Raw genomic sequence first — 24,289 nt, 5'->3', positions numbered from 1 at the left:
TAGTTGACGGCGAGTGCTCCCGGTCCTGTCTCTGCAAAGACCCTGGCACCATCCTACTGGCACCCGCCTGGACGATATCTATATGCATTAATTGCAGAGAGAACCACAAACACTACGGAGCCGCACAAAGCCCTTAGAGACATCGCCTCTCGACCCCGCAGCAGGGGCTGTCAGGCGGGGACCCTGCCCAGGCTGTGCCCGCGAGGAGCCGGCGCTCCGCACCCGGGCCCAGGAGGGGCCAGCACCGCCATGCCGGCGGTCCTTCACGGCGGTGCCCTGGCTCCACCTTAGGGCTACGGCCGAGCGGGACCGCGCCGCGCCCCTCAAGCGGAGTCCCCATGGGGAGACCCCAGCCCCTGGGGGGCAGGGCCAGAACGGGGGATAAGGACCAGAACGGGTCACAGCCAGCCCTCACTCCCCGGGCCGGCTGGCGGGCGGTCACTGCCCTCACCCGCCCTCTCCCCTCAGCGCGCACTCGCGGCCCCGCCCGGGCCCCGCGCAAGCGCCGTCGGCTCCCGCGGTGTCCCTCTCCCCGCGCTGGGGCCGGGGCGGTGACGTCAGCAGCGGCGGCCATTACACGGTGCGGAGTGAGGAGCGGCAGCGCTGCCGCAGCCGGAGCGCCCCGGGCCGCCCTCTCCCGCGCCCGCCCGCCCGCCCTGACGCGTCGCGGCCGCCGCCGCTGTGGGGAGCGCGGATCGCAGGGGCCCGCGGGGCGGTGCGGCAGCAGCAGCCGGCGAGGAGGAGGAGGAGGAGGAAGGGGAGAGCGGGATGGAGGAGAAGGTCTTCACCAAGGAGCTCGACCAGTGGGTGGAGCAGCTCAACGAGTGCAAGCAGCTGTCCGAGGGGCAGGTGAAGAGCCTCTGCGAGAAGGTGAGGGGCGAGGGGCTGCGGGGAGGCGGCGGGGCCGGGCCGGGAGCTGGCGGCGGGGGCGGCGCCGCTCGGGCGGGCGGGCACGGGGCGCTCGGGCGGGCCGGGGGCTCGGCGCGGCCCGGCGGGGACAGCGGGCCGGGAGCTGGGGCCGGGAGCTGGGGCCGGGAGCTGGGGCCGGGAGCTGGGGCCGGGAGCTGGGGCCGGGAGCTGGGGCCGGGCGAGCCGCGGCCCCTCGGCTGTGCTGAGCCTCGGCTCCGCCTCCCGCCCGCTCAGCGCCTCCTAAAATGGCGCCGCGGCCGCGATGGATCCTCGGGAGAGACCCCCCGGGAGACCCCCCCGGTTAAAACGTGTAATCGGCCCCCAACGCGGGAGTTATTACAATGGAAATAAAAGCCTGTGGTCATCGGTTGGAAATTACACGCAGTAAAGAGCTGCTGCTTTGATTTATTTTTTGTATTTTTCATGATATGAATAAGCACAGACACGTTTTTAACTAATTGAAGGGTAAATTAGCTTTGGGGTTTTGGTTTCCCTCAGTAAGGTTCTGAGTTTCACTGAATTCACAGGATAAACGATGGAGATTCTGTATAACTATATTTTTGTGGTGATGATTTGAAAATGTTCAGACATGGATGTTACAGAGCAATGAGTTGATTGAGGCATTCGTAGCTTAGAAAGCTTGTAAAGCCAACCCAGGATTGATTGCGTTTTGGAAATCCAGGAAAATTTTGTTCTGGTAGCATCCAGATGCATTGTCTAGTTGAATTCTAATTTTGGATGTAACTTAATAGCTGAGGGGGTTTTTTTGTGTTTTGTTTTTGTTTTTTTTTAATTACTGAAGGCTCTGTGTATTCCCGCATCTGTAGGCTCAAAAATGGAGTATTTTTGAATTGTTTGGGAACTGGATATTAAGGAATATATGAAGGTATTGATGTCCTGGCTTCTAAAGAAGCCTAAGTACTTGCCATAGAAAATAATTAAAATATTTTAAATTTGGAATTAGGCCTTCGAATACTACACCAGGTTGTTTTGGAAGCAAATTGTTTCCAGAGGATTGTCTATGAACTTCATAAAGAATTTGCAGAGCCTGTGGCCAGACAGGCTCTTGCTGCAGTACGGATTTTAGTTCACTTGTATTCCATCAACTCAACATTGTTTCCATTTGATCCAGGCTGTGTATTTTAAACTGTGTTGCAAGCAAGTGGCAATGTCACCACCTGGCTATTTCCATGTGCGTCTCTAATGACAGTGGTACTTAGAGTGGTCCAGCTTCTTCCTTGTATTGCTTTGTGTGAGAGGAAGCTATTTCACTTGCCATCGTTTATAAACTGATGGGTCCTGAGTCCTGAATGCCACAGAAGTGGGTGTGTATGGCCCCATTTTGTGGGGCTTTATGATAACTTGCAGGGTCATGAGGGATATACAAAAAGCTTCCAATTTACTGGGGGTTTTGGTTTAGTGAGGAGCAGTAGTCCCAGTCATCAGTGTTGCACAAGATGACATTTTCATTTTTTCCCAGTGAAGAATAGAAGTGAGCTGTATTTATGGATAAATGTGTAATGCTCATCACCAAGATAATGGTAAAGGAAAAAAGAAAAGAAAGCTGTGTGTCTGACTTCTGTATGTTGAGATGAGAGACCATGAGAGTGTGGGAGAGAAATCTACCTGGGCAATATAATTTAGCATTAGCCTTCATGTTGGCTGGGTTGGGTGGCTGTGAGCTCTGGGTAGGGTGACAATTCCCTCTGTATGCCGTGTGTGTGGTCAGCACTGTGCAGAGTTCAGCCACGGGGCTGGTGATGTTAGGGAAGGTTGATTTGTTGCTGATAACTACAGGTGGATTACTTGGACTTTCTGCTAAGAGTAGTTAAGCTTCTTCATGCAAGGAATTGGAAGTCGGCCCTTGAAGTCCGAGTTTTCCATCTTCTTGTCTCTGCAGTGTTCATGGAAGTGGGGTGTGAGCTGAGTTCTGCACCTTCCTGCTGAGGGACAGCATTTTAACGTCTTCCTGTGCTCCTAGCACTGAGTGTCAGAAACCTTGCTGGGTTGTGCTTTGTTTGAACTGCTGAAGTAGTTTTGTGGATGTAATCACACCAAAAGGCTATTTTTCCATGAACAGCTTCAGGACAGTGTCAAATACAGCTATTGTTCCAATGGAAAAGACCCTAATAGGTATAAACTGTTCTTCATCTCATTGAATTGTAGTTAGGGCTAGTTAAAATTAAAAAAAAAAATTGAGGGCTTTTCCCTGATAACACTGTTTGATTGGATGATCTCCCTGACAAGTATTTCTTGATCTGCTGGGGCTTCATGTGTGCAGACTGGTGCCTAATAAGAATAAGCCTAAGGGCTCTCTTGTATTTCAGTATTGATACCTGAAGAACATAACAGCTTTTTACAAACGTGATAATTAAGTGTGGCCACTTGTGCATCCCAGTTACTTTCTTGGTGTGTCTTTCACTGAGCCTGGTTACCTGGGTGATTGTGGTGGTGGGAACTGGGCAGAAACGTCTTCGAAGTCTAGGAGTAATTTGTAACCATGAATAATACATTATACTTTCACAGATGATTTGAAATAATCAACCTCTGAGTGGCAGTTAAATTATTCTAGGCTTAGTACGTGCTGTGTGTTTAATGTTACATCAGTTGAGTGACCGATTGTGTGTGCTTTGCTTCAGCATTTGAAAGTACTAAAGAAGTGGTCAAAATATACCCAGTCCAGTCACTGTTAGATGTCAGCAGTGTTTGTCCTGTTAGTGCTGAACTGTTTGTTGGCAGAGGAGAAAGGAAGTCCATTATTGCCAGGTGAGGGTTTTTCCACTGGTCATCTTGAATTAAAGGATGCTGGTGTAGAGTTTCTTTTCCATACATTGTGAGGGTAGAGGGAAATGGTCTTGTCTCTTCTGTATGTAAATGCCCTTTATCACAGGAGCTGGGGGTGTGGTACATTGCTTAGGAAGGTGGGACAGCAGTCTAAAATTGCACAAAGGAATGAGTTGAATTTTTGGATAGAGTTTGCTTTGGTTATTGCAGAAGGTATCTAGTGCAGGTGATGGCAGATGTGTCAGTCACTCCCCTGAAAACACTACTCCATAATTAGGTGTGTGTGAGCATGGCATCCAGTTTGAGAGAGAGAAGACAATTTGGTCATGCCTACTGTGTAGAGTGTTCAGGGTTCTTGAATTGCTGGTAAAATACCTTTGAATGGACAGTACTGCTAGCCAAAATATTTCAAACTAAGTGAAGGGCTGGTACTGGTAAAGGCATCCAAGAAATCTTGATTCAGGCTTTGACTCCTGCAGTTTTTGACCTGTAACAATGACACTGGTTGCTTTTTGATTTGCCACCAGTGCTAATTTTCATAGTGTAAATATGTTTCTGGGCCATACTGTTCTCTAGTATCTACCTTGTTCCTGGTGTATTTTTCTAATTTTTTTCCTGTTGCAGAGTTTTCACTTTGTTGAACACCTGATTTTTCAAATTAGATGTTCTCTAAGCAAATGTGCAGCTGTGTGAGTTGCTCAAACTCATTTAGCTTAAGTGCCTTAATTCTGAGAGTACCAGTATGTTACTGATGAAGCTTTCTTTTGGGTCCAGAAAGCCTCTGCAATCATAGTTTAGTTTCTCTAATGCATAGAACTTACATGTTTTGTGGACCTCACTCGTGTTTTAAGCTGAATTGTATGCCCAACTTCTTTTTCAGATGGAGCCACATGTTCCCTTCTGCCTCCTTTCCTGTTTGGGAGTTACCTTTCTTAGCTGATTATTTTTGGCCAGAACTGAATGTTTTAAACTGTTTCCAGCTGCATTTGCAAGGGCTCTTCCATTAGCTAGCTTTTGCATTCCCATATCTGTCATGTCTAACTATTCCTCAGACTAAGATGATTGTGAAAATTAATGTTCATGTTTGAACTTGCTGTAAATGAGCCAAGAAACCTGCCTCAACAGAATTCCCAGGTAGTGTGAGTATGGTGTGTCTGTGTGGTGGGCTGTGTATTGGGCAGGTTCTGTGTCCCTCCACCCCCAGCCCTGGCAGAACAGGAATGTGCAGCATTGCAGTTCTGCCTTGCCCCTGCACTGGCTGCTGGATTCTGTAGCAAGGGAACTCCACAGCCGATGGAGGGAGAGCCCCTCAGTAGCTGTTCAAGGGGCTCTGGGAGGCCAGAGGACTCATTTGTTGCTGCTTTGTTGAATATAGCCAGGGATCAAGTCATTGATGGGGCCATGGAGTTATAACTTCCATCTCTGAAGAGTTAGAAGGGTAGAGTATGAAGCCTTTTGTAACATTTTAATAACTGTATTTAGATTACTCTGGAACATTTCAAAAAAAACCTTTTCACTCCCAGTGTTCTTATTGGGTTTTTTTTTTTGTTATGGTTGATAATCTAAAATAGAGATTGTCTCTTTCCACAGAAGACATTTGAAGTGTCAACCTCACCAGCCTCCTCACCTAGTGTGGATTATACTTACAACATTTTGATATGCATGTAAAAATTCTGTCTTGTATGTGCCAGTGATTGTAGCATTAGCAGCTTTCTTTTATTGTAAAAAAAAAAACCCCAAAAATTCTAGTAAATTCTGTAAGAATTGAGTTGTGCTGGCAGTGAGGGGTTTGGTTTCAGTTTTTTGCTTTTTAATTGCACCATTCGTTGTGATCAAGTAGGAGTGAAAGATACTTGTGTTGTTTCGGGCATAGCTTAAGCTAATAGGAGTAAGCACTCCTAAATCAGAGCATGTTCCTACTTGAATTCTGTCAGTTTAAGGCTGAAGACATGGATGAGGCTGCAAGACTGATGTCCTCTTCCAAATCTACCTGTGCTGAGGCTGTTGCCTCCTCAGATGTGATGACAGTGCTCTGTGATCGTTTCTGAGCCATTTTCAGTTACTCACCTGGGTTGCCTTGCCCAGCACAAAACCCAAACCTGTCCAGCTGTGTCTGGCAGGAGTTCACAAGGCCTTCTACGAGAGATCTGTGTGAGAGGAATCAGAGAAGCAGGGATTGAATTTTCACCCTTGCTTAGGGACCCTTAAACACTACACCTCTATTCAGTAATGCTGTTGTTAATTCTTTTTCTTCAGGTAATACGTATTATGATGGGCAAAGTTCATTCCTGGCCAATGAATGAATGCTAGAGCTCAGTTGCTCAGTAGTCAGGTCTCCAATATTTTTGCTGAATATTTTAAACATTCCTTCCAATACAGGTGTTTCATGCTTGCTGGTTGCCTCTAAACTCTTTCTTGAGTTTTGACATGCCGTCTTCCAACTGGTGTCCTGACCTGTAGCATGACTGTGTCAAGCTCTGTTGGAGTTACTGGAACAAAAGAGTTGAGAACCCTTTGAGTTTGTTGCATGAAATAGACTTGTGGGTATCAGGCACAACTAGTTTGGGAATAGCTGTTGCCTATTTTTTTTTTAACAACTGGAATGATTCAAAACAAATACAGCTTGTTCTACAGACAGGACTGAAAAACATCTCTGTAAGTGGTCAGTTTCCTGCGTTGCTGTCGTTGCTGTGTTTCTTGGAACTCCCATGAGGCAAGGAAGGCATCTGGGTTCCTGAGTTATTTCTCTTACGTTTGTAAAAGAAGTTTTTCCTTTATTATTTTTCTTCAATTTTAAATTAAAGATACAAAGATCTTTTGTATGAGCAAAATTATGACATTGGGTTATTTCAGAAGATCGTATCCCCACTGCTTTTGTCAACTACTGATTGTTAAATAGCCTTTCCTATTCTCCCAGATTTGCCTCTGAGGGAAAGAACAAACACTCTTATCTGTTTCTCTGAGTATGTAAGACCACTACTGGTCTTTTCAGATGGAAATGCTGAGAGGTTTCGAGTAGTGTCAGTCATTACTTTTTGTAATGCAAAGGAAGAGAAGGTTATTTGGCAGAAGTTTGCTGCTTCCATGCTTTCTTGGAGGCTTTCTACTATTTACAGGAGATAAAGGAAAGTGGTTGTCTCAATCTTATAGCAGTCCTGGTATTGGGATTGCTTTTGGTTGGCTAAGATCTTGTATTTAGACTGGTCTCTCTTCTCACCGAACAGAGGAGATTAGAAATGAAGGTCTAGGTGCTAGTGATAAATCCATGAGATCCATCATCTTCTGTTTTGGTCCTGGCAAAAGAGTATTTTGCTGCTCAGACTTCTATGTGCATGGAAATCCTGGTTTTACTTACTTTGGAATACTAAATAATTAAATGTCAGTGGGGAGCTTTGTATTTTAATTTTGTTCCTACTTATACATTCACATTGAACTCCTTAGTGGATTGTGAAGTTCAGCATAAATCAGTTTCCCATTTGTGTCAGTGTAATCTGACTGCCATGCTTCCTTCACAGAAGGGTGTTACTGGCGACTTCATTTATCTAGTTTTGTTTAAAATGTCAGGCTGTGAATTGAGAACACCTTTTGCTTTAAAAATAAGCCCATCTTTTGTCTGAACAAGCTTTCTTTCATCCCCATATAAGGAGTGGGGTAAACCTTTAAATTGAAGAGCATTGACTCTGCAGAAGAATTGCTGACTGTAATGGATGACTTTGCTTGGAACTGGAATCTCTTCCAGGTCATGTTTGGCCAGCTAAAACCAGTATTCATCCCAATTAGCTGATCACTGTGCCTTTAGTCACATCCTGTGCACCTTGGTGACAGGAAATTATGGGTGTGGTTGAAGTCTTCGATCTCATCAAAATATCTTTATGGTAACTACAAATAACTATTTCTTGGTTACAGTGGATGCTTCTCATTACACACTTTACTAGACAGCGTGGTGGGCTGCAGGTGTGAATTCTGGTCTGCCAAGAATGACACATTACCATCTGCAACCATGACTTTATGCTGTGTGTCTAATTAAAATAATGGTTGTATTTCCCTTACTGAGTTAGTGGTAATCTTTTGATGGGTGCTTCCTAGCGCTGCTTCAAGCATTGATTTACAATTCTACACAGACAGTGATGTTACTGTTTGGTTCGGGTCTTGTTATTTTCTTTTATGATCCCCAGAGTCTTTCAGGGTAGATAAATGGGCTGAGTTGTCAGAGCTTTTGCTAGAATGTAGGGACCTAAGAAGGGGTCAGAGTAATTAAGAAATATCTGGTATATTCTGGAAACAGATAGGAATTTGGGTACAGATTAATTCAGAGGACTTCACAGAAATGGACCACTGGAAATTCTTTCTATGAGATAGGGTTGATCATGTACACTGCTCATGGGGGAAGCTTGCTTATCACTCAGCCCAGAGTGAGTTGAGGAAGTAAAATGGATGGATTATGGCTTTTATGGCACTTGACTCTGAGCCTTGATTTGTGGCATATAGAATAAAAATGTATGGAGGGAGCAGGGGAAATGAGAGATATATCTACATGCATACAACCCCTGCATCTCATTAAATAAACTGAGGAGCTGAAAATCATATGGTATAACTTTGATAGTCATCTGTTCAAAATTCTTAATCCATGGCAGTTCATACACTTGGATCTTCTACTGTCTCAAAACAATGAAGCTGATCTTTGTGTCTTAAGAACAGTGTTTTGCAGAGATGTGCTTTGTAAACAGATGCACCAGAGCAGCTTGGTACTGTTCAGTTGAGCCTTCAGATGATGTGCAGCAGGCTAGGAGCAGTTTAATTCTTAAGTATTAGGTTGTGTTTTTATACAATGCTACTTGCTTTACTATGAAGTGAAAACTGGTTGTTTTCTTGTGTGTTTAAACCAAAATTAGCTTTTTTCTTGTTGAGTTTTGGGATTGTGCAAGTTTTGTCTTTACAGTGAAATAACTGAGTAAGCCGGTATCAAGCCAGAATGAATTCCAGTCACTATGACTAAGCTGATACGTATTTCATATGTGCTTATTGTTTGAACTTTGAGATTGTTCTGGGTAAAATGTGACTTTCCTCCTCAGCAGAAGTGTTTGATAGCATTGCACTTGGTGATTCTTACACTCTTCTTGTGTAACTGTTTCTCACTCCTGTGTGTTTTTTCTGTGTTAAACTTTCTTGGTAATTGGCTGTAAAATTAACATTTATCAACTTGAAGTAATGTGTTCTTTGCAGTCTTACTCTGTATGTGTTTGCACTTTATTTTGAAATTCGAGATTGTAGTGCTGAAAAAATAAACTGATTCAGAGGCAGAGGTTTACAACTGTAATATAGTAGGTTGTTGATTAAAAGTTTTTGCTCCAGTTAAGTAACCCACACCACAGAAGTTTGACTTGTGGTGGTATTCTACTACATAAAAAAGATTAATTAATGTAGAGGTGTAGAGAAGTTCAGGGCTGTCTTAATGTAAGAATCGTTAAGACCTAAAAAAGGGTGGAGATACAAAAGAATTAATAAGTGCTCAAGAAAATCTATTTCTGAATTGTATAATTCTTTATTCTGATGCTAGGCAGTGAAGCCTGGATGTTTCAAAGCGTTGATGTCAAAATACTGCAGTGTTGTACTATTACCCTTTGTGGCAATAGGTCACTGGGTTTTTGAAGTTCAAGAAGTGGTGTGTGTGTGTGTGTCTTTCCTAGTTCTCCTTTGTCAGATGGTTGGATCAAGGAGTTTTCTGCCTTCTACTGAAGGATGCTGAGGAGTGCTCTACTGCTTTCTCTCCATGGGGAAGTGGAGGACAGCTGCTGATGGGAAGCCCATTTGTTGGAGGGGAGGATGGGTGGGGAGGGAGTTGGGTGATATGGCTGAGTAAGGAGCATCATCATGGATCTCACTAAAAGAATCAATAAAAAGAGGGAGTGGAATCAGGTGACATTGCACAGAGGGGTGTGATCCAGTACAAGGTCGGGGTACAGATAACTGCAGGAGTAGTATTAGTGGTGGGTTACCTTTCTGAAATTGTGGTATTAAATGTACTGTTGTCTTACCAACTTGTGTTTATATTGTCTTACAGTATATTAAAAGTATTTTTTAAAACTGCTTTACTCTTATCTGGGAATTAATTTAATGTGGAAGTTGGGATATAGTAGGTGGATCATTTGTTGGTGGATTGTTTTCAGAATATTGTTTTTCCTACCTTCAGCTCTGCTGAAGCTCTTTTGTAGAGGCAAGTAGAATGTTCAAGCACTTCAGTATGTGCCATTTTTGATGCTGTGGGACGTAAGACTGTAAGTGTACTAAGCAGTTCATAACACAGTGTTATATGGAACTGGTTTTAGAACATGGAAGTGTTGGAATCCCTGCACCAGCATTATTCCACTACAGGATTTAAAGAGAGGTTGCTGTTTTGCAAGTTGACCTGGAACAGTCTTTTTCCATCAGAGTAGCTGTCTGACTTCTCTATGTCTTTGGTCATGTGCATATCTGAGTGATTTAATATTTCAGAAACTGAAGAAGCAACAACTCAGTTGCTGAGAACTCTTCCATTCTCAGCACAGATGCTGCATACCTTTGATGAAAAATGAATGCTGCATTCTTTGTGCAGTGCTTCAAGTGTGTTAAGAAAATCCAGTGGTAGAAACATTCTAATTAAAGAGTAGGTTTTTTGTATCAAAGTGCTCTAAGTATCTGTGACCTTCTTTGTCAAAAAGAGAATTAAGCTGGCTAATGCTTCTGAATGTAAGAGAGTATTAGAAGAGGCTAAGGCTGTTAAAACACCTTCAAAACATCCGGTGAGTGTCACTGCATTAAAATTAACTTAAGTCAGGCTATCTTAAAATAAATCTGCACTTTTAGCATCAACCACAAGCCAGCAATGACCTATCTTTAGTACTAGGCACAGCACCAGTGGAAACTGTCATATGAGACTGGCTTTTGATGTAAAAACGTCTGCAGAATGATTTCAGTCTGTGCTCTTGTTGTAACATCTAAAGCTTTGTGTTGTGCTGGGTGTTTAACCACGCTGCATTTTTGCATTTTTTTTGCAGTGTTGAATGAAACATTGAATTTCATGAATTTCCATCATTAAACTTACGTGTTGCTTCTGTTTGAAGTGGTGACTGTGGTGGTCAGTGAGGATGATGGGAGGGACAGTGAAACCACTTTTGGGTGGGAGTGTCAGCCACTGTCTTGTAGACAACTTGGATTATAGAATAGAATATAGTTTTAATGTATTCTCTTGTCATTCAGGTAATGAGGTAAAAAAGGATTCTTTTTGAATAGGAGCATTGACTCTTAAAAACAGAGAAATCTTTGTAGATGGTAATGAGTAAACTTGTTACTATTTATATATCTAATACCTTTTTGATTTAGAAAATCATTGTGGCATGTGTCTGGTGACTGTTCTGAGAACAAACTGTAACAACTGTCTTGCATTATTTCAAAATTACCTTTCTGGTGCTATATTTAGCCTATTTACCTTTGTCTACAACTTCCATATACACAATTTTTTGGGAAAAAAAGATCCCGGCTTTGGTTTATAAAGACATAACTTGATGTTGTTAGTCTGTGTTTAATCACAAAACTTATAGAGAAACAGAGCAGGTCATTACCTGCGCAGGCTAATTGCTGATACCATTGGATGTTGGTTCTCATTCTGCTTCATGTAGGCATCCCTGCCTTGCAGGTGGGTTGGAGATGTTTGTACAGATGGGTGGCAAGGTGTTGGTAGTGTTTTGGCATTGTCTGAGTTTGGCATTTTGGAGGTAAGATGTTGGCAGGATTTTTACATGTAATTTTTCCAAATACTTCAAAACTTTTTAAGTTCCAGTAGTGATGATTATTGTTTCATGCTTTGCATAACCATTTTGATAGAAAGTCTGAAGTTTTACTTAAGATACCATCCTCAAGGAGTAAAAAAAGCTACCCAATTACTAATATGAGGTTTCATAATGCAAAATGCTGTTTTAGGTAAAGACAAACTTTTATGTCAAGTGCTTCAGAGAAGGAAGGGAGAAGAGCTCCTAAAGAGAGCAGGTGGCAGAGAGTTGGAAGTGGTAGAGTGTACTTTGAATAAAGTGGCTGTTCATAGACAAACTCAATTTACGTGTTTTTTTTGTTTTGTAGGCTAAAGAAATTTTGACAAAAGAATCCAACGTACAAGAAGTGCGATGTCCAGTCACAGTCTGTGGAGATGTCCATGGACAATTTCACGACCTCATGGAACTTTTCAGAATTGGAGGCAAATCACCAGACACAAACTATTTGTTTATGGGGGACTATGTTGACAGAGGATATTACTCAGTTGAAACAGTCACATTGCTTGTAGCTCTTAAGGTAACTTTTCTACTCAGCTATACAGTTTTGTATAAAATATATAATTACCAGCCTGACTACACTTAATATCTATTATGATTTTCACTGCATTGGTGTTAAAGGTATCAAAACTGACTTGTTGGCTGTCTTAGTTTTCTAAGTCACTTCTTTAAAAGAAATGATTGTTCAGGTGCAAGCCTGAGCTTTATCTAAAATGAGCGCTGAGTTTATTTTTTTACTTGTCTAAGTAGAAATCTTTTTGGAGAGATCAGTTTAATGCACAGGTGAAGTCCACTAGTAGTAATAAATACAACTTGTAATTAATCTCAAAAGTGTTTGGCAGTTGAAGATTTGAATAAATTACTCTTCCCCCCCCCCAAAGGTTATAATTGAATCTGCAGAAGGGTTTGGTTTTAATTGTTTTATTGATGTGTGGCAGGGACTGAGGAGGGCAAATTCTGTTCTGGGGAAGAGTGACTCATTGATGCCTCTAAAATAAACTATTCTGTTTAGGTCCGTTACCGTGAACGTATCACAATTCTTCGAGGGAACCATGAAAGCAGGCAAATCACACAAGTTTATGGTTTCTATGATGAATGTTTAAGGAAATATGGAAATGCAAATGTTTGGAAATACTTTACAGACCTTTTTGATTACCTGCCTCTAACTGCCTTGGTGGATGGCCAGGTATGTTGACATTTGACAAAGTTAAATCTTTTTGGTTGTAAAGGGAGCTTTTAAGACTGCATTCTGTCAGCTCTCATCTTGAAAGGAATTTCATGCAGACTTTCTCCTAATCATTCATTCTAAACCATTCTAACTGCACTGATTAATGTAAATAAGCTTCATGTAACTTAACTCTTGCAGATTTTCTGTCTACATGGTGGCCTCTCTCCATCAATAGATACACTGGATCACATCAGAGCACTTGATCGTTTGCAGGAAGTTCCCCATGAGGTACTGAAAAACAATTTTCTAAGCTAATGAGATTTATGATTCAGCATATATTGGGGGTTGAGTTCACAGGCTGAAAATGAAATTCAAATCATCTTAGCAATATTAAAGTGCCTGTCTTCCTGTTCTGGTTTTTTGAAGGCAAAGTGAGGGGCATCTCCTTGCTTAAAGAAAGAAACATATTAAGTCTCCCAAGAGTTGTGCAGGGGTGGTGTGTATGCAGGTTTTTTTGTAGTTTTGTTTGGTTTTGGTTTTCTGCACTTCACCTCTGAAACATCATCTACATCTCTTACAGGGTCCAATGTGTGACTTGCTATGGTCAGATCCAGATGATCGTGGTGGCTGGGGCATTTCTCCTCGAGGTGCAGGTTACACATTTGGACAGGATATTTCAGAAACTTTTAACCATGCTAATGGCCTTACGTTGGTTTCAAGAGCTCATCAGTTGGTAATGGAGGTGAGCAGGACAGTCTGTGTGTTCAAACTTTGGATTGTCTCCTTCGTCCATTAATTCCGTGCTCTGTGTGTCAGTGATGTGTATATGCTGCTGTGACAGCTGATGATCCAGTTGAGAGTCTTCCAGAAACTTGACCTTGACAATATTCTCATGCTACTAAATGAGTGTCTCAGTTTGACAGTGGAGTAACATTTATTTTGGCCTTGTTTTCCTGAAAATACAAAGGAATATCCCAAACCAGGCTTTGGTACTAGATGTGGTATTGCATTGCTGTGTAAATAAAAAGGTTCTTAAAAAAGGTGTTACTTGAAAAAAAGGTGTATTTTTGATTTTTGCCTTGAATGTGTGCTTTTGTTCTTGGCCTCCTAGTTACTTCTGGCAGTTCAGATTTTTAAATATATGTCTGGATTCTGGTTTTGGTGGTCACAGTTGAAGGTTCAAAGTAGATTGTGTACTTCAAAATTCCTGTTTTAACTATTTAATGCTAATGCAATGGAGAAGTCTTGCTACTAGGTAGTTTGTTTTTTGGTTTGTTGTTTTGGTTTTTTTTTTTTTTTTGTATCTAGCTCATATTTACTAGTAGGAAGCAACCTAGGAAGGCCAGAATTCCTTTTTACCCTTTTTCTCCAGAAGAGAAAAAAAGATTATTTAAAATGACCCTAAAAATGCCACTAAGGGCTGTGTGCATTAAAAGTTTGGTTTGTAGCGAGGTGGTTACATGGGATAGCAAACCTGGTTGTCATCATTATTTTTTCCTTCCTCTCCAGGGGTACAACTGGTGCCATGATCGGAATGTAGTAACAATTTTCAGTGCTCCAAACTATTGTTACCGTTGTGGCAACCAGGCTGCAATTATGGAACTTGATGATACTCTAAAATACTCCTTGTAAGTATATTTAAAAATGAGAACTACATTGCCCATGATTTTAAAATAGTTATTGTAGCAAGATACCACTTAATTATTGTGTTACGATATGGGGGTTTTTCTCCATCTGTGCTTTTGGGAGGTGGAATGAGTATGGAATTGTTTGGTTAGTCACAGTTAAAGTCTTGGAGTCAAACCTGTGGAACAGTTGCTGTTGAGATCTTCTCTGTCAGACTGAAGTGAGACTCCTCATTTTTGTTTTGTATAACGACCTGGGGTTTAATGAATTGCTGTTGTAGGGATGTCATTTGAGAGCAGGAGTAGTCTGTCACATCTAAGGTAATGCCCTCCTGTTCGTTTCAGGCAAGAGACTTTTGGAATCTTCAAATTCTGAAAGCTTTTTGGATGAGATTTCTAATTAACTACTGCAGCAACAACTTCACTAGTAAATGAGGCAAAAGCACTGTGCAAACTGCCCTCTTTGATAATAACTGGAGACTTCAGCTTTCTAAATGTTTGACCAGTTTGAGTCTTCAAGCTGAAAGTCATTTCTCTCCTGACCTTCTTGATAAGAGGAATTTTAAATGGTTATAAGTACATACTAATAGGAGTGGCAGAGCTTGAACACTTGTTCTAGAAGACTTAACTTGGTTGATAAAACTTGTAAAGACTCACCTGTGTTAAAGCACTGCTCTTGTACTTCAGGGCTATAACATACCTGAATGTAAGCTGAGCTCTTGTGTTTTCACTGATGTCTTCTGTGCTCTTCAGTTTGCAGTTCGACCCAGCACCGCGTAGAGGTGAACCGCATGTTACTCGTCGCACCCCAGACTACTTCCTGTAAAGAGATTTTAGACCTGTACAGTATTGCCATGAACCATACGTTGACCTAAAGAAAATGGGAAGAGCAACAGTAACTCCAAAGTGTCAGAAAATATTTAACATTCAAACTTTGTTTTCACATGGACCAAAAGACGTGCCATATTCAATACAAAGCCTCTTGTCGTCAACAACTGTGACCACTTTAGAATGAACCAGTTCATTGCATGCTGAAGCAACATTGTTGGTCAAGAAACCAGTTTCTGGCATAGCGCTATTTGTAGTTACTTTTGCTTTCTCTGAGAGACTGCAAATAATAAGATGTAGACATTAACACCTCGTGAATACATTTAACTTTCCATTTAGCTATAGCTTTATTCAGCATGACTGTAGATAAGGGTAGCAGCAAACAATCATTGAAGCTTAAAGAACATTTTTAAAATAAGTACCAAGGCCTCATATTTGTTCTGAAACTGTTTGTTTTATTTTCAGGGAATACTGTTTAATTTAATTGTATTGATTTTTTTTTTTTTTTTTTTTTTTGTCTGCACTCAGTTCCCTTTTCCACTCTGCCCTACCATATTGTCCCTTGTAATTGTCCAAGGATAGTGAATTACTTTGAACAGAACTGTTTTTTTCTGTAAAACAATGTTACTGCAGGACAGAGCTGCGGTGTTTTTCATAATAAACTTGTGAACTAAGTATGGAAAAATGTCAAAATTCTAATTGCATCTCAGGTCAACTGTGGTTTAATAAACTAACATGTAGCTGGATGGGTTTTATAAACTTGCATAGAAATTTCCACCTTATAAATAACTAAAACTGAGGTGATTTGGAGTGTGCTGGAAAACTCTGATCTTTTGAATCCTGTCCCAGGAAGGTACCTGGGCCTGTGTCTCACAGCTGAGAACAGCTCACCGGTTACTCACATGTTGCTCTTTCCCTCTTGGTGCTCTAATGAAATACTCAGAAATGGAAGAATATAGGATCACTTAATTGATTGTGTGTGGCTTTATTTCAAGTGTAAATCTAAGTTTGAGTCATTTACAATGTAGGTGCTAAAAAGTAATTTTTCTGAAAAACTAAGAATAAAACCAGTTTTCTAAATATTAAAGGAAACAACTTGAAGTATAGTACTACGTGTATTTGCCCAAGCTTCCATTCTGAAAAACAGTGGTATGTGGTTTATGTGAACTTCTGTTTAAATATTTCCTTTCTACTAGCTTGGTTCAAAATTGGAACCCTGATTTGATTATTTGGTTCAAAACAGATATTCAAATGTTAAGCCTTCTTAAGGCTTGTGCTTGAAACTTCTTGGGCACATCCAAACAATGTACCTGTCTGTTGACTTAATAGAAGGACTCTTAATATTCATATTGTTTGAGACTTTAAATTTCTTGGGCACACTGTAGATTCTGCAATAACATGGAGGTTTGTTTTTTACACTGCTTGTTTCTAAGGGAACAAACAGAAATTTTGCAAGTGTCCAACTCACCTGGAGGTTTAGTCCTAGACATGCTTTTTGGGGCTTTCTGGCTTTTCTGAAAAGCTCAAAGACCACTTGATTCTTTGACTTGCAAAGATGATGATGCATTTCACCAAGCATTACTTTATCCGCTTGCAAAAGGGCTCAAGTGGTTGCTTTTTCTTCAGCAAAATTTGAGCTTTGTCCAGTAGGTAGGATTCCAAATATCTTCTGGAGAGCTCACTGCTGTAGTTTGATCTCTTACAGGAAGAAGTGCATGCTAAAAATAAGTGCATCTGAAGTGGCATTTTTTAGTATATTGGGAGCTTTTGCTTTGATCACTATTAAAAAAATCCTTTGCTGAGGAGAGAAGTTCACGTTCCATTCCTATCGCTTGTCTTTCTCTGTGTTTGTGCAGATGAGACTTTGTGCTTTCATTGACACCATTCCTTCAAAAGGAATGACTTTGCCCTATTTTCTGCTTTCCTTGTTGCTTTAATTGGTGTGACTCATCTGCTCTGGCGGGGAGCAGTCCTTTCCTTGCTTCAGTTTCTGTACACAGATCCAAGTGGTTGTTAGTAAAGTCCATGGACAATGTTGGAGTCGCTCCAGTTTTTGTGCTTTCCTCTATAATTATGTTGTGACGGTCTGTGTGAAGATTCCAGTGAGAAAACCACATTGTAAAGAAAAAAACTGGTTACCCTGATGGAGCACTAGCCAGCTAAAAGCATGTATGGAAGATTGAAGAGGAAGAAGCAGAGCTTCAAACATAAATAATTAGGGTTTGATTGATTAGTAGCTGAGAGATAAATTCACCTGCAGAAAACTTCCTTTACTTCAGCCTGTGAGCATGTTTTGGAGATCACTGGTGATGTTTCCTCCATCTCTACAACTACTGCTGCATTCCATAACATGCAAAATAGGAGTAGCTGGAAATCCCATATTGTGGTGGTTCAGTGTTAAGGTGGGAATGTTACACCCCATTCTTAGCGGGGAGGGCTGACCTTAGGGCTAGATTATCAGCAGTTGGGAATGAAATTACACTTTTCCATGAACTGCTCTTTTTTTCTTTCTCAGCCCTTGCCTAGAGCCAGGAGAATCTTGGTGGACAAAGGGGGGAGGGTTTTCAGCTTTTCATACTGCATTTTTCATTTCATAATATCAAAGTGAGCACCCTGCAGTGATGCAGGCCTGTCCTGAGCTAAGAGCCCATTAAATTAAAATGAGACAAAATAAGTATTGTACACATACATAGGTGTATGGATTTGCCAGATTTTTTTTCCTCCTTCACCCTCTTTCTACGTGTTTCTTCTCCTCTTTCCATCCTGTGCTTTGTTCCTCTGCTTATGGCCCCTTCTCTACAGAGCCCTGGAGCTTGGGGCTGGCTGTTGCCTGTCCTTGCTCCGTTGGTGACTGAGCTGCCTCTGTAGATGGATGTTTGTCCAAGGTAACCAGTGTGCACGGCTGTCACCTGGTGCTCATTTTGGATTGTTTCTAGCTGCTGACACTTCCCTACACACTCAGTATCCCTGCTCTGAGTGCTTGGCCAATGTTACCTGGTTTAGATCTGATAATACCCTGGCAAGATACTGGATGCATGGGAGAGTGCAGACAGAGCATTACTTCCTTCCCCATGTGTCTGGATGGTAACAAATTCTGCCCTGCAGAAAAGGTGGTGAGGAGACATCCTGCGAATGAAAGCTGTGACATTTACCTACCCGTATCTTGATCTGGTTACTGTCAAAAGTCCACCTGGAAACAGAAGCTGCTGAGAGATGCCAATGGCCATCAATCCATGTTCCATGGGAGAGGATTAAACAAAAAAAATTGTAGTAGTAAACTGAAACACTGAAAGTCCTTTTCAGAAAGCAATTGTGTTTTAAGAGCCTTGGGACAAAGTCTGCTCTGACAATTCAAAAATTCAGCCTGAATCTTAAAGGATTTCTTCCTGTATAAGATAAAACCAAACTGTTATGCAAGTGCTGGGTTTATTTTGGGTCTTATTTCATAGGCCAATGTGTTTTCAATAAACACATTCTTCTCCCCTTCTCACCTTTTCATTTCCTTAGTAATAGTGGAGTGCAGTTCTAGCTCTTGGGGGAGCTGTGAACTTGGGAGGGGGCTGAAGAATAAATACTCTTGTTCGTTTACGAAAAATGGTCTGTAAGAAGATGCAATTGGGATCACAATTTTGAATTTCAAATTAAATGCTGCTCCAAATTCTGGGAGTTGAAGGTGTGCCTCAACTCTCACCACCTCCTTGTGCACCTGTTCCATACTCATTTATTGCTCTAATTGCAGCTTGTTTTGTCTGGATGCGGAGCACTCCTGGAAACTCTTGATGTGTTTTAGGGGTTTTCATGTAGGTTAGAGCAAAATTTGCCTGAGAAATGGCTTTTTACATGTTCCATATTTTTTGCAACCGTACTTGGGATTTGCATGAGCTCAGATTTTTGGAGCAAAATGTCTGCAAGCAGTGATTTTTGAAGTCTTGTAGGAGGCATTGGGTGCCTTCTGTGTGCTGCAGCAATCATGACACAGAGTATTGGTGTTATGCAAGTTCCAGGAAAAGGTTGGAAACAGGTAAAGTGTTAAGTAAAAATCACACTGGACTGTGTAGAAATCTTTTCAGTACCCATGAACACACCAACAAAGCCCTGCAGAGTCAGCAGTTCATGAGTCAGCCTTCTGTGGTTTTACAAAAAGTTATTTCGGTGTTCTAATTCATTTGGCTCTACTCCTTCTGGATGAGAATAAAGGCAGGCTGCTCTCTTGAGCAAGGGACCAGAGTGCTTTGGCATATGGACAGGGAAAAAAGGCTGAAACAACACTTTTGGTTTTAAATTAAGCGGTGCTGCATGTTTTAGCCTTTTAAAACCTGTGCTGCAGCTTAAAAGCTTTATTTTTTAAGATGGGTTGAACTACTGATCTCTTAATTACTCTCTGGTGAACAGAACTGCTTTGGGATGGAGACTAAAATGATGGCTGCTGGTATAAATAATGTATAAGACATTAGTTGCTAATAGTACCTGGGACTGGTGATAGAAGAGGAGTAGTGTGATCAGGGTGAGCATCCTGCATCAAAACTTGCAGGAAAGTGATTTTGAGGAGAAAATGCTCCTTTTTGCAGCTACTTGTATCATTGCACAAGGTTGTATAAGTTAAACTAAATCTTTGCTTTTTGTTATCTTGACTTCTGTATACATCTTCCTCAGCAGATTTCCCGCAAACACATCTGGATTTTTGGAGGTTAGGTTCTTTTGGGTTGTTTTTGTTGCTTTAGTTAGTTTGGTTTTTAATGTCAATAAATCCATAAGCTGTTTTCCAGATTATGCCTTTAAAACTGAAAGTGCTGAACTGTAAAAGAGGAGTGTCCTGTTTACATTGATAATTGCATGATCGATTGGGCTGAAGGGTTTTAGCCTGGCTCCCAACTGCCTTTATTTTTCACGAGTTTGAGAAAACAACCCCCACATCCAGCCTAACTATAAAGCTTGCTGTGAAAAACCTTCTTTATCATGGCCATCAGTGCAGGAGTGGGCAGTGACGGCTGCTCTCTTCTGCTTCCTTGTTTTACAACGAAGAAGGGGAGGGGGGGTTTGGAGAAGCCCTGTCTGGGAGTATCCTATGGTGGGTGTTTAATTCCACGCTTGACCCACTTTACAGGCAGCTCTGCTCCTTTTCCACTGCTGTGTTTGTCCTCAGGGAAGAGGAACACAGCCGGTTGCTGCTGGAGCAGGGACAATGCCCAGGGGAGAGGGTGCCACAGCTTCATAGGAGAGAGAGAGAAAGGCTGGTGATGGGTTCTGTTTGTCTGGTCATGAGTTTATGCAGCTTTAGCTCAGCCATCTCAAAATGTTATCAGACTGTCCCTTTCCCCCTGGAATCTCTCTTTAAAATGCTTTGAATGCATTTTAAAATGTCTGACATCTGAAGCGCGCTATACTTATTCCCATGGACTTTGAAACCTCAAAGCAACTGCTCGTTATCATCTGTGGCGTCAGAACCAGCCCAGAATATGCTTTTTGGACTTTGAACAGCTCCAGCGCTGGAGACCAGTGCCAGGCAGCCCTGTAAGGCTAACCCAGTTCCCTTCCCCTCGTGCTTATATCAAGGATATTCACAATTTTATCCGGTACCACTGAAGGTCGTTCTCAAGGCCACGTACAGAAAGCCTGCTCTTTTCATTTTCTTGGAATGCCCGGGCTGGCATCTCTCCGGGGCTGAGCTCGCTGACGCTCCCGTCCCTCGGAGCGAGCCCCGGCGCCACCGCGTGGCACTGCCCCGCCTGTCGTGACCCGGCAGGGCCGGGAACCTCTGCTGCCGGCGAGGCTGAGGCACGCACTGGCTCCAATGTGGCTGGAGGTTGGTGACCTTCACGCTCAGCCGCCAGAGGATCCGGGCTTGGCTCCTCCAGAGTGCTCCAGATGATTTCAAAAGATGCCAGGGCACAACTGGTACAAAAAAATCAGTGTTCAAGTATGGGGAGGTAGAGTGAGGGTGAGGTTAGGAATTAGATGCTGCAAATAGGTTTGAGGTAGGTGTTTCTATTTTCAGTCTTCCCCCTCTCTGTCTTTAGTTTTTTAAACTATCTCGAATCCCCAATGTTATGTAAGGGGACTATGAGCAGTGTTAGAAGAAGAAATAGAAGCTGATAAAATCTCATTTGGTACCTGCTTGACAGGATTTAGTTATTGGATTTTGTCAGTCCATTGGTGTCTACTCTGCTCTCAGAGTCTCCACCTGCAGTGCTGGGTCCAGCTGTGGGACCCCCAACATCAGCAGGACATGGGCCTGCTGGAGTGAGACCAGAGGAGGCCATGGAGCTACTCCAGGGCTGGAGCCCCTGTGCTCTGGAGACAGACTGGGAGAGCTGGGGGTGTCCACCTGGAGAAGAGAAGGCTCCAGGGAGATCTTAGAGCTTCTTCCAGTGCCTAAAGGGGCGACAAAAGAACTGGAGAGGGACTTGGGACAAGGGCCTGGAGTGATAGGACAAGGGGGAATGGCTTCAAACTGACAGAGGGCAGGATTAGATTGGATGTTGGGAAGGAATTCTTCCCTGTGAGGGTGCTGAGGCCCTGGCGCAGGTTGGCCAGAGAAGCTGTGGCTGCCCCATCCCTGGAAGTGTTCAAGGCCAGGTTGGACAGGGCTTGGCGCAATCTGGTCTAGTCCACAGCAGAGGGCTGGAACTGGATGGGCTTTAAGTTCCCTTCCAATCCAAACCATTCTAGGATTCTCTGATTCTTTGACCTGGACTTGTACACAAGTGCTGGGCTCTGCGACCCACCATTTCACATTGCAGGGGTACAACTTAAATGAAAAGTGACACCTTCTCAAGGATGCTGCTTTGATACAAGTTTTGATTAAGTGGAAATGCAACAATTAGCTTTTTATATAATTAGCTTTTTCAGACTTATGAGAACAAGAATTTTCCTCTTCTGCTGCTGCATTGTTCCAAGACTGCTTTAAACAACAGTGGCACGGGCCTTTGAGCTCGGCAGTGCTTTTTTATCATCTCTCTCACATGAATAATTCTGATGTTTTCTGATTTTACACTGAACCAGTCAGTTCAATTCTTTTCAAACTTGTTGATATGGCTGCTTGTTTTAAAAAAATGTTCATGATCTTTTGTGTTCCTGATCTTTTGTGTTCCTGAAAAAAAAGAGTACTTTTGCAGCAAGTCTCGTTCTCCCCTACATGTAGATTAGGCTCTTTTTCAGATTCCATGGTCATACCTGGCTGTCTCCCTGGCTTGCTCTCCCTGGTTCAGTGAATCCACGACAAGTTTGGTGGATTTTTCCAACTGGTCAATGGAGCAAAGCTGAGCTCTTTCAAGCCCAATTGTCACTAGACTTTGACACCACCACATCACATTTGTATTGAAAAATAATCTGTGTGTTATCTCCACAGTCTCTAAATCACCACTAGCAGCTAAAAAAAATCCTGTTTCTTTGTCAAAGTGGAATGTGAGGTGCTCTGAAGAGTGGGGGGCACAGTAATTTTTGCCTGAGAGAAACATCCAGGAAGGGAACCTGAGGCTGTGAAGCAGATGCAGGGCTGTGTCCAGAAGGCTCCCTCACGTTCAGTGCGTTAAACCCTCTCCCCCTGCAGCTGCATGGCTGCTCAGCTGGCTGCACCCGCAGCCCAGGGATGCTGTGAGTATGTAGGTCAGAGCTCTTCTGGATCTGATTAAGCGTTAAATCAAGCTCAGTTGCTCCAATCTTTTCAGGTATTTGCTTTGGTGTTATGCTGCTCCCTTCCTCCTCCATCTCCTCAGTGGTAAAAGGCCCTTAATTGTAATTTACCCATGGCTGATACATGGTGTGATTCTCTGCACCCAGGGAAGCAATGCTCAGCTTTAGGATTGTTTGCAGTGCAATCATTACCTATGTGCAGAACAGCTGAAATGGGGCATCCCCCTTTTGTAAGCAATCTTGTTCTTTGCCTCGCAGCTTTATCCAAGGACGGGGTTTTTGTGCCATTAATACTGACTGACTCACAGGACTCGGGCTATCGCTGCCGCAGCAGCTGCGTTTTCACGACAGATAACGGGAAGCATCTGGAGTGGCTGGGGAGGTTCATTGTATGATATGTAGGGCACAGTGGGAGGTGCTGTCGTGTGATTACGGCATATCTATGACAGCCATCTGCCTCTTTTTGGGGTGTGGGGTGTTTTTGCTGTTTTAACTTTCCCAGACTTCTGATTCAACAGTAGAATTCAAAGTCCACCGAGGACAGAATTTTCTCATTTGGAAAGCTGTAGAGAGCAGTAACAAGTATATAGCTCATCAGTAGTATAATTTTGAATTTAAATTTATCACAACTATAATTAAGCATGGAATTCAGCTTTCTGCCTGTTCCTAGATTCCATTAGATTTGTCTTGAGAGCAAACCCCATCCCCCCTTTGCTGAGCCTGATTTGCAGTCTGTGAGCTTGTGCTCGCTGGTCATGAGCCAAATCAGAAACCTTGGTCTTTGACAACATTGGGAAAGGGGATTTAGAATTTGCAGATATGTTTTCCACAGACCACCTCCTGTCATTATCTGGTTCTCTAAACCAAGGAGTTTTAATATAAATAAAAAATTAATCATTTAAGGGAAATAAAGGCAGTGTTTTTTAGTGTACTGAATGTGATATTCAGCATTGGAGTATTAGATGGAGTGACTGAGGAAGAAAGAGGTAAATGTGATGCTGGTACAACCAAAAAGTCACATTGGATGTAGTTTGGAGGCTTCACACTCTAGATATGAGATACATATAAATTAAAAATGAAAACTAGGTCCTATTAAATGGTGAACAAAGAGCTTATGTGGTTACCAATACCAGGATCTTTGAGGAACTTCTGTTAGTGTCTGAGTCAGCGGTCAAGCATCACCTGCCCCCTCTGGCTGCTCACTCACCTGTTATGAAGAGTTCCAGGGGAGCACACATTACAGAAGCTCACAATAATCCAGCCTGGAAGGTACCATGGAGGTGACCTGGATCCACCTGCAAAGTCAGATCAGGTTGCTCAGAGTCATATTCAAGTCTGCTCTGACTAACAAGCTGCTCAGCATCCTACAGCCCCTGGAACAAGCTTCCCTTGTTAAGCAGTCATCTCCAACAGTTCTTTGGAATTTATAGAGGCCTGTTCTAAGTGATATGCTCTGATGTAGAACAGCCTGGCTGTCTAGGAGGTCCTTCCTGGCTAAGAATCTGTATTTGAGTCTTCCATCCCTCCAAAGAATCAGCCCC

At 42.5% G+C, this 24,289-nt stretch overlaps 1 protein-coding gene and 1 long non-coding RNA gene across 3 annotated transcripts in view; one reads left to right on the top strand and one right to left on the bottom strand.

The window, feature by feature from the left end:
* Positions 1 to 562: 562 nt before the first annotated feature.
* PPP2CA (protein phosphatase 2 catalytic subunit alpha) lies at positions 563 to 15,801 on the top strand. The gene is made up of 7 exons (XM_085073543.1): positions 563 to 870; positions 11,806 to 12,015; positions 12,508 to 12,681; positions 12,862 to 12,951; positions 13,244 to 13,405; positions 14,173 to 14,291; positions 15,042 to 15,801. The coding sequence occupies exons 1-7, from the start codon at positions 769 to 771 to the stop codon at positions 15,112 to 15,114; spliced, it is 930 nt and encodes a 309-aa protein (XP_084929669.1). The 5' UTR covers positions 563 to 768; the 3' UTR covers positions 15,115 to 15,801.
* The window catches only part of LOC146431183 (uncharacterized), a 25,171-nt gene continuing 2,077 nt past the window's right edge, over positions 1,196 to 24,289 (bottom strand). Inside the window, exons 2-3 of one of the 2 annotated variants that reach the window (XR_014854899.1) lie at positions 14,989 to 24,043; positions 1,196 to 5,840 (exon numbers count right to left, since the gene is read on the bottom strand). This is a non-coding gene — a long non-coding RNA (uncharacterized LOC146431183). Of the gene's footprint in view, positions 5,841 to 8,564; positions 9,165 to 14,988; positions 24,044 to 24,289 lie in introns of those variants that run through there. The other variant, XR_014854898.1, reaches the window with a different exon arrangement.

This window comes from Lichenostomus cassidix, chromosome 13 (assembly GCF_008360975.1).
Source record: "Lichenostomus cassidix isolate B80296 chromosome 13, HeHo_3.0, whole genome shotgun sequence".
Taxonomy (NCBI): Eukaryota; Metazoa; Chordata; class Aves; order Passeriformes; family Meliphagidae; genus Lichenostomus; species Lichenostomus cassidix.
This window is presented reverse-complemented; position numbering and strand designations above follow the sequence as displayed.